Source organism: Poecilia latipinna, unplaced genomic scaffold (genome assembly GCF_001443285.1).
Source record: "Poecilia latipinna isolate Pla-1442-1.1 unplaced genomic scaffold, P_latipinna-1.0 Scaffold1421, whole genome shotgun sequence".
In the NCBI taxonomy this organism is placed as follows: Eukaryota; Metazoa; Chordata; class Actinopteri; order Cyprinodontiformes; family Poeciliidae; genus Poecilia; species Poecilia latipinna.
The window spans coordinates 6,480-16,709 of record NW_015114037.1 but is presented as its reverse complement, the minus strand read 5'-3'; the positions used below and the strand labels follow the sequence as shown (position 1 = coordinate 16,709).

General features: G+C 38.1%; 1 protein-coding gene and 1 long non-coding RNA gene across 2 annotated transcripts in view; one reads left to right on the top strand and one right to left on the bottom strand.

Moving 5' to 3' along the window:
• The window catches only part of LOC106962506 (uncharacterized), a 6,478-nt gene extending 4,670 nt beyond the window's left edge, over positions 1 to 1,808 (top strand). The window contains exons 2-3 of the long non-coding RNA XR_001427985.1: positions 1,083 to 1,135; positions 1,496 to 1,808. This is a non-coding gene — a long non-coding RNA (uncharacterized LOC106962506). The remainder of the gene's footprint in view (positions 1 to 1,082; positions 1,136 to 1,495) is intronic.
• LOC106962505 (calcitonin gene-related peptide type 1 receptor-like) overlaps positions 1 to 9,958 on the bottom strand; it is a 21,454-nt gene extending 11,496 nt beyond the window's left edge. Inside the window, exons 1-10 of the mRNA XM_015056962.1 lie at positions 9,830 to 9,958; positions 9,589 to 9,696; positions 8,749 to 8,858; positions 8,575 to 8,669; positions 8,374 to 8,491; positions 8,126 to 8,279; positions 7,981 to 8,041; positions 7,829 to 7,895; positions 6,719 to 6,937; positions 6,572 to 6,613 (exon numbers count right to left, since the gene is read on the bottom strand). Of these exons, the coding sequence (XP_014912448.1) occupies positions 6,572 to 6,613; positions 6,719 to 6,937; positions 7,829 to 7,895; positions 7,981 to 8,041; positions 8,126 to 8,279; positions 8,374 to 8,491; positions 8,575 to 8,669; positions 8,749 to 8,858; positions 9,589 to 9,696; positions 9,830 to 9,893 (1,038 nt within the window). The 5' untranslated portion in view covers positions 9,894 to 9,958. The remainder of the gene's footprint in view (positions 1 to 6,571; positions 6,614 to 6,718; positions 6,938 to 7,828; positions 7,896 to 7,980; positions 8,042 to 8,125; positions 8,280 to 8,373; positions 8,492 to 8,574; positions 8,670 to 8,748; positions 8,859 to 9,588; positions 9,697 to 9,829) is intronic.
• Positions 9,959 to 10,230: the final 272 nt, after the last annotated feature.

Genomic DNA, 10,230 nt, shown 5'->3' with positions numbered 1-10,230 from the left:
TTGACTCCTGTGAGGGGAACAATGAGTACCTGTCATGGGAAAATCCACTACAGGGATGTCACCTGTTTTTGCCAAATAGAGCCAGGACAAATATTCTACCAATACTTTGACTTGAAAGAGCAAATCCTGCAACTAATAATGAAAATCGTCAGATTTTAGAATCAAAGACATTGATTTTCCACCCTGTTATGGGACAATAACAGGGTGTGATGTTCCATTCCACACATGTTTTTATGAAATATTGTTACAGAAACATTAAGTACTGTGAAATTTTCTGTGCCATGTTGGGAGTTGAAGACCAATAAATGCAAATATTGGTATAAATTTTTTAAATTACCAATATTTTCAATGCTGTCAGTAATAATGGGTAAAAAAAACAGTTTTTTCTTTACAATACAGACATAAATGATTTGTAACTTGATGATGTGTTACAATTTCAAGAATAAAACATATTATATAGTAAAAGGGACACAGTCTTTTTAAGAAAAAGTCATTATTTGTTAAACATGTCAGTGCTGCAACAAAATATTTAAAACTTAAAACATTAATACTTTTTTTTTTTTTCAAAAATCCTGAGGCCGAAATGTTGCCGCAAAAAAGAATCACCGTTTTGTAAGGAAAACTGATCTTCCCGTTATTTTATTTATGTTGTTATAACGCAGTACAGCAAGGCAGAGTGTGGAAAGTAGTAGAGATAGACAACATGGCGGACGGAGGACGGATATAAGGACGGAGCCATGAAGCCGGTATGTATTATGTACAGTCACTGCATTGATTCCCGACTGTATAGTGGTTGGTTGAGAATAATTTTAACTTATTCACTTATGTATTTTTGAGAAAGCAATATATTTGCTACAATATTTTTTTAATTTTACATTTATTTCCACAGACTCCACAGAATGGGAGTCACATTTGTGTCAATCAGAATCTTCAGGAACGTCCTGATGTCCATGACGAGGACAGAGATGCAACTGTGTGTGAGTATCTACTATTTTAGAATGTTGATATTTTATGCTTCAATATTGTTTATGTACATAATGTAATTATGCTATGTATTGACAATGCACAAAAATGTTTTCCAGCTGCATCCAGGACCTACTGCCAGTCATCCAGATGTAGCTAAAGAAAGAAGCAGGTAAGATTTATTACTAATATAGAGATGTCAATTCCTTGAATGATTAAAATACTGTGATTTATTAAAATCAATCAAGGCAATTCATCTGCCTCAGAGTTTGTTGAATTATGTTTTACTATTTATTACCAACTGCTTTTAATTATTTTTTTCTTCCAATTGTTTCCAAGTGTTTTCTCTTTTTCGTTAAAGTTTTTATTTTTGTAAGAATGTATTAATATAATGTTTTTTTTTGTTTGTTTGTTTGTTTTAATGTCTTATGTGCGCATACTAAGCTGGAAGTTGCCAAACATTTTCACTGTAGTTTCATAATGACAAAAAGATGCCGGTAGCTCGTAATTATTGTCTGTTCTGTATTAACAGCTGATGGAGGAAGGCAGAGAGTACTGGCAGCAGAGGACGTGGCATTCTGGGAGGATGGCAGCTATGAGGCGGTGTCAGGATGGACCCCAAGTTCCTCCATCCAGGAGCTCAGTGACATCAGGACTACAAGACAGGAAGAGACGTCAGGTCTATGCTACAGGAGAGATGTTGGGCCTGTCCTGAATGCAGCATAATGTTTGATCATGTTTGGACAAAAAACTCTGCCAGATGGTCCAGAAATTGACAAGCATTTATGTCTTATTTTGTGTGCAAACAGTAAAAAAATAAAAAAAAATAAAGAAAAAAAAAACTTATTTGTCTCTTTTATGTTCCTCATATATGAACATGTTGCATATAAGCAATATCAAATGAATATGTTTTAATACAGCATTTATTTTTATATAGATTTTTTAAAATGCAGCATTAAAAATATTAATGATTGGGGCGGGGTTTATTTGTAAAGATGTAAGTGCTGTCCAATGGGCACACATCAACCAACCAATCACATGTCACTGATGAGCTGTGATGTCATTGTCTTTCATCCAATTACTGAGAATCCACGTGGGTCTGTTGAAGTGCCTTTGCATATGCTAGGCTATTCGTATGCTAAGTAGAGTCATTAACACCTGCCGCCAGCCTGCTCCCCCCCGCCAAGGATTCCGCATTCGACAGAATTCGACTCCCGTGAGGGAAAACGTAGACTGTCGATTGCTGTAGATATTTGTCGCTGACGAGCTGAGTTTGCGTCAGAATACAGGGTCAAAAATCCCACTTTTCGTCCAGTGTGACTTTGCCAGGAGGCTCAGCCACCTGGTTTCATGGCCCTTTGAGAACAAATGTGTTCAAGTGGGTTGTTTACAACCCATCAAATATGGAGCGGCAGCACCATTTCTTTGGAATCATTCTTCATTCTATTTTTATGCTAACGTGTAAAATTATTAAACCAAAATTATTTATTTGTAGCACTTCTCCAATCAAGCAAAATTTCTTGTCACATTTTACAACAGTAGCAAATGTTTTTAAGTTAAATGTTAGTTTACTTTTAAGATATTTTAAGTCAAGTATGATTCAAAATTTTAAACTTGATAGAATGATGAAAAATCCTACTTAAATTAATGGTATTAATATACCATTGTCATTCTAAACTTAATATTTAACCATTAAAATTCCTGTTTTAATCCCTAGACTTCTGAAATATTCCCTTCTGAAGTCTGTCATGGTGCCTCGAATGATTAAGTGACGCAGTTGCAAAGGGTTAATAGTTTAAGTCATGCAGAACTGATCTGACCATTTCCCTAGCAACGATCAGAAGCAAGACATTGCCCCAGAACTACAGAGACTCATTGTAGCTATGACCTCATCTATGACATAGATCTATGTCATAGATCAAAGAACATGTGAAGTTCTAAATGCTTGCATCTCAAAACAGGACGTTATATACAAGTAAGTAGCTCTTGGACAATTACCACTAAATTACCACTTTTCAAGAACTTTAAGAATGGCAGAAATTGCAGCCACAATGTTTTTTCCTCTGACGTTTGCCACCGGCTATCTGATAACCACCCGAGTGAGGAAAGTGTTAAACAAAGTACTCCCTGGAATTACTTTTGACATTAATAGTCACAAGGACGAGATCGAGTATGATGAATTTGATTCGCACCTTTTCCTTCCTTCCCCGGCTGGGGAAGTGTACTCTGACAAGAAACGGATCTCTCAAGACGAGTGCCCTGACACAGAATATGATATTTTTGATGAATATCTTTTCAATCCTTCCAAGAGTAGGAAGCAAACTTCAAACTTCAAAAACACACTGGCCAGGCAAAACTCCCCGGATGGGGAAGTTTGCTCTGAGTTTTCAGACCGTAAAAAGGCGTTGGAAGACAATATCCCTGGATCGAACACTGCAGAAGGGACCAATATCTACAGTCTTTCAAAAAAGCAAACTTCCTCATCTTGGGGAGTTTATTATTATGATTCAGCAGGGTATTGTGTGAGTCTTCAGACAGATAAATCTGAAATGAGTCTTCAAAAAGATCCGTCTGAAGACTCATTACAGACGGATCTGTCTGAAGACTTTACCCTGGGAGAGTCCGTCATAGAAGAAAACGGAAGTGAAGAGAAGAGATGTAATGCCGAAAAGGGCAAATATCCACCCAAACGTCGAACTTGCAATTCTTGCTGTCCACCTTCTTGACTGACAGGGGTAGCAGCTTAAGAAGGGAGGTCCAGACTTCCCTCTCCCCAGCAACTTGTACCATGTCCTCTGGGGGAATCCCAAGGTGTTCACAGGCCGGCCGAGAGACATAGTCCAGCGTGTCCTGGGTCTTCCCCGGGGAAGACTCAGGGGCTGGACATACTTCCACTCTGGAGTTGCCCATGATGAGAGGCGCCAGGCAAGAGTGGGCATACTTTGTTGCCCCCCCTGTCTCGGCGCCTGTACGTTGGGGTTTACAAGAGGGTAGCCTCCCTCCATTACGGGTGGGGGGATGGGTTCTGACTGTTTGTGCTGACGGGCCGAACAGCAGTTCAGATTACCTACCCTTCTTGGAGTCCTTGGAGGGGGTACCGGATAGTGCCCCTCCTGGGGACTCCCTTGTTCTGCTGGGGGAGCTTCGATGCTCACGTGGGCAATGACAGTAAGACCTGGAGGGGTGTGGTTGGGAGGAACGGAACGAGTTGTGCTCTGTCGTTGGACTTCTGTGCTCGTCATGGACTGTCCATAACGGACACTATGTTCAGGCATAAGGGTGTCCATATGTGCACTTGGCACTGGGACACCCTAGGCCACAGTTCGATGATCGACTTTGTCATCGTTTCATCGGATCTGTGGCCGTATGTCTTGGACACTCGGGTGAGGAGAGGTGCGGAGCTGTCCACTGACGCTTCACTGTTGTGTCTCAGTCCAGTCTGTTGTCCAGATGAACACTGAAGTGTTTATATTCTTCAACCACCTCCACTTCTTCTCCCATGATGGAAATGGGGTTTGATTTAATCCTCCTGTTTGTCCTGAAATCAACAATCATCTCCTTTGTTCTCTGATGCTCCGGCTTCCTGGCCACAGTCTGAATTCATGACTCTAAATTCTAAACTCTAAATTCTCCTTAGGTGTCAATAAAATATCAAAAATAAAACATCAGGGCTGCACAGTTGATAGCACTGTTGCCTTGCAGCAGTAAAGTCTTGGGTTTGAATCCCAGCCTGGATTCTTTATGCATGGGGTTTGCTTGTTCTCCATGTGCATGAGTGGGTTCTCTCCGGGTGCTCCGGCTTCTTCCCACAGTACAAAAAGATGTTGTGCACATTAGATAATAGTTGGATGATACAAGAAAATGCTAACTTGTTTATAATAATTATTATAGTTAATTGTAATAATAACAATACTAATATGAATATTAATAGATTAGTTATGTTAATATAATAAATAATAACTATTATCAAATAAAAATAATATTTATTATTTATTATATTGATTATCATTATTACTATTGATAACGATAGTAATAATAATAACAGAAAGTTATTGTTTAATATTGTTATTATTGTTATTGTTTTTAATAATAATAGTACCTTTATTATTATTAAAAACAATAGCAATAATAATAATTATTATTGCTATTGTTTTTAATAATAATAATAATAATAATAATAATAATAATGGTACTATTATTATTAAAAACAATAGCAATAATAATATTGAATTATAACAAAGTTATTATAATTTAAAAAACAATAGCAATAATAATATAATAATGTTTTTAAAATTCTTATTATTGCTATTGTTTGTTAATAATAGTAATAATAATAGTACTAATAATATCCCCACAAAAAAACCCCCCTGAATATTCAGTCCAATGTAATGGACAAAATAAACATCAAGCCATAATGTTTATTTTGCGATTATTAATAAGTGATCAATGTGGTAGATTAGCTACCGCTGCTATTAGCTCATTAAACACCTGCTGACTGCTGAGTTAGAGCTACTGCTGACTGACTCATCTGTTGTTGTGTTGTAACAAAATACTTTTTTTTTTCAAAAATCCTGAGGCCGAAATGTTGCCGCAAAAAAAGAATCACCCAAATATGAGTAAGTTCATAAATTGATGTCAAAGAAGAAGAAGCTGTCTACAAAAAGCTAATTTATGGATTAATAGAAATTGAAAGTTGAATTTCAGTTTTTCTGTCATGGTTTAGAACTGGGGTTAACAGGGTGCACCCCCTTTTGGGTTTTATTTATGAAGACACATTGATAATGTCAATAAATAAATATGAAATTTTTATGTTTATGTTTTGTAATTTTTTTTGTAATTTTATTTAAATAAGTTTGCCAGTCTTGTAAAACTTTTTGTGTATTTCATGGTTGTGATCCAGAATCTTCAGCTTCACAGAGTCCAGTCTTAACCAACCAAAGTGACAAGAACCCTCTCAAACGGCGACGCCTCCCTGCATCACGATTTTGACATCAGCAAATGATCATAGTAAGTCTCTTACCATTTCCAGTAAAAACCTGATTGATCTCAACTAAAAAGCCTGCAGAACGTGCCATGCTTACTGATGCGTTTTCAATTGCTAGCAGGTCCACGATGGGAGAAGGAAGATGAATTAGATATCGAGGAAGATTCATCGCAGGAGAAAGATGAAGGAAAGAGACACGAGGCCGGATCAGCTACTGAGGTATGAAGTAGCCAAAATGTTCTGTGTACGAGGTAGGGCTGTGTGTGTGAGAAAGTGACAGCTAGCATGCAGTCACTGTAATGACATTGAATTGACAGTGACTTGAAATTGAAAATGTCAGAAAGAAAAAAGCAAAGAAAGAAAAACAGACAGTTAGAAAAATGAATACAGTTGAAATAACTGGAGAGCCATCTTCTCCAAGCATCAGAAATTATTATGAAACTTTACTTTTTTCAGCCGAACTTAAAACCTGCATAATAACAGTAGGCTATTTAAGATTTTAAAAGTCTTGCAGAGTGGATTTGGTTAGGCTTAATTAGAACTGAAATAATTGTAGAGCATAAACTGGAAAAACAAAAACATAGTAAATAGAGAGTATGTTTTGGAGTTAAGGCCACTACTCACTTCCCCGTTGAAGAAGCAGAATATCGTAGAAACCAAGAGACCCTAAATGTCAATCGAAAGATTAGATTAAAATAAGACTAGATGATATCAAGTCATACTTCATGAAATAAGGTGTAAAACAAACTAGTGCGTTCTTTCGGCGCTGACCTGATAATGCATGAGGATGTTCATGATGTATAAGTAAATCTCTGAGATCCAGTGGTCATGGGGCTTGTATGCCAGCAGGACGTACTGGATGCCCAGCAGGGGGATGAGGATGAGGGTGGCTCTCACCGCCCTCATGTACAGGCTGGATTCAGCCTGATGCGTGACGCGCAGTTTGGTGATGATGACCCGAATGATGTTCAGAAGGAAGAAGAAATTCACCTGTCAACGAGGAAATTCACATACAACATTAGAAACGGATCAAGAGCGTAACAGAGAGACGGATTTTAGCTTCAAATACCTGCCAGGTTAGACTATCACAATAGTAGAGTGGTGCGTTTCATGATTTCCTGCTTTTTTTATGTTTGTCACACGTTTGTTTCAGAATATCAAACTACTTTAAATCTTAGTCAAGTAAACACAAAATACATTTTTGAAATGAAGGAGCTTATTATTAATGGTTAAAAAAAAATCTGAACCTACAAGGGCCAGGGCGATTGATCCCAACCCCAATCCTAATATTGTGGTTTTGAGGGATTTATTTAAAAAAAACCAAAGGCACACTATTGTTTGTACAGAAAACTGTTGAACTAAGTTATTGTAGCACTTTTTAGTACCACACAAGAAGTGCTACAGTATTTTCTGTGTGGTACTATGAGATTATCTGTCTCATACTGTACAGGGTTTCCCCCAGTATATTATAAGCCTGGCGGGCCACCAGACTTTACTTGTTCCCTCACCAGGCTAAGCATTACTGATGTAATTAAGTACTTTTAAAATGTTTGCATTTTTTAAGACTTTATACTTGGTGTTCATAATTATGAAGTGATGTTTTCAAATTTCAACTCAAAGACACGACAGGCCACTGGATGAATGACTGCCCTAGTGCTAAACTACTGGGCTTAGGAAGTTTTCTGGGGGAAATGTTGCTGTATTGTTATGACATAGTGATACTTTTAAGAAATATATAAAACACATATGCTTAATAAACGGTACGTATTACATCTTTAAAGCTTTTTACACATTAGAAAAAAATCTTAATCGGCATTAAGGAACAAAAAAAAAAAGTCTTCTTTTACCGAAACATTTGGCTTATCCAATAAAAACTCTCACCACTAACGCGGCGCAGATGGGAGCATGGATAATGTACAGCAGGGACGTAGCCGAACTGACCCAGCATCTGCAAATTCAGCGAACAGACAGCCTGTTAACAAAACACTTGATATATAACACTTGATGCGTAAGCACGAATCAGAAACACTCACTTGTCGTTGTAGTAGCAGGTGCGTGCGATTGAATATATAACAGCTGGGACAAGGGGGAAACCTGTGGGACATTTGAACTTTAGCAACTCTGACATGCAGTTTTATTTGTATATATTTTTTTGAAGCAAAGGTCTTTTTTACTAACCCCATCCGAGAAGATAATACCACATGAGATGTTGTTTCTCGGCAAACACCGCCACGACAATCAGAGTGTGTAGGTAAATGCCCTCACACAGCATCCAGAAGTAGTTGCAGCTCATGATGTACATTTGAACGAACGCAAGAATCTTGCAGCTGCCCTGTACAGGAAAAGACCAGAGACTCAATTACCGTTCCGCGCTTCAATGAACAAAACACGTTTTAGTTCGATCGTAAGACAGAAATCCGTCCGACCTGGCTGCTGAGCGAATCCTCCTTATTTATGCAGAACCATGTCACAGTAATCACTGAGTTTAAGACAAATGAAAGGAAAAGATTTTTGTGAAGAGTTATCCTCTCGCAGCTCAAAGTTCTGAGGAAACCAGAAAGGAGATTTTAAGCACATTTTGTCCCAATCGTCAATAGTGAGTTTATTCCCGATTGAAGGCAACTTACTTGAAATAGAAGAAGATTCCTAAGGAAACGAGGAGCGATACGAGCGACAGTCCATGACCAATCATGATCAAGTAGAAGTGGGTCATTGCTGTAGACTGAAAGAAGGTGGGATGACATTAACATAGACACACTCAGCTCACTCTGTGTAAGTGTGTGTGTGTGTGTGTTTCTTACCGTCCAGTTAGTTTCATTGGGTTTGCAGCTGGTGAAGTCTGTCCACGTTCTGTTGCTGTACGGGTGGCGTGCCCACTCGCCGGTTTCTGTGCAGACTTTTACTGCTATTGCTGTGCAAAAAATATGACACAACTTTTTCACTTGTTGACAGTGTACGACAAGGTTTCCCCCAGAAAACTTCCCAGGCCTGGTAGTTTAGTGCCAGGACTGTCATTCATCCAGCAGCCGCCGTGTTTTTGAGTAAAAAGAAAAATGTTTAAAGTTAAAGTTGGCAGGAATTTTAAAATACCACTTGATAATTATATGTAATTGGAAGATTGGAAGATGAATACCTAAAGTATGAAAAAATGCAAAGATTTTAAAAAGACTAATGATTAGCCCGGTGGAGGCACAAGTAAAGCCTGGTGGCCCGCCAGGCTTAAAATACACTGGGGGAAACCCCAGTGTATTTTAAACCCTGATTTTCAGGAGGGTTTAGATTGTATTATTGTTAGTAATTTTTGGGGGTCTGTTTTGTAAATATAGGAGCCTCCATAAATATTTCCTGTATACAGGATCATGTATTAAATCCAAACCAATAGTTGATTCCTAGGATGTAACAAATTAATAGTTTCAATTATGTTTTTTAAGACTCTTAAGCATAGTTGTGTTTTTAGTTATTGTCAAGTATATGTCATACTACTGAATGTCATATTATTGAATTTCCTGTCAACTTTTGACATTTCACAACACAAAAACAAGGCGGGCCGTTTACTATCGATTATTCAATCAATCTTAATTTTTCATAACTTTTCCCTCAATCTGAAAATGTGTGTTTCCTACAGGACCAGAGAAATTCACCTCGTGTGTCAAAATCCTTGAAGTAGTCCGGACAGTTCTGCTCTGTCGTTCCAGGTTCAGTGTCTTCCCAACACAGCCATCCATCCCATGTTGCATTGCAGTAGTTTACTGCACTCCCAGAAAAGGGGGAAAAAAGCATAGTTTTAAATGTCCATTTTTCACATAAATTAGAAAGTCGTCCCTTATCGAAGAGGCTTTTTCAACCCGACCCCTTCCCAAACGCAGCGTTTCCATCGCTCACCATTACTGTTAATTTTGCGATTAGATCCTCTTGCTATCCTTTGGAAGCAGCGGAACTGGGACATGGCGATCCGCTGGGTCACGTGTTTCAGGTGAGTCTCGTTGCCTCTGTCATCGTCGGCCTGGACCAGCAGCTACGATTAAGGAAACGGACATGTTAAAGCAAAATGTCTGGATAATACCGCACAACCTAAGTAACATATTTTCACTTTGAACTAGGCAGTTCTGAGAACATAAAAAATTTAATAAAATGTATTCAGAAAAGAGGCTGAACTTCTGATTCCTAAATTGATGTTAATTGAGTTGTTTAATGACTTTATAAATTTATATATATTAGAGGTGTGCCGGTCTCTTGTTGCTGATCACCTGCATCTCATTTCCAACCTGCCTGTGCAGGTGGTC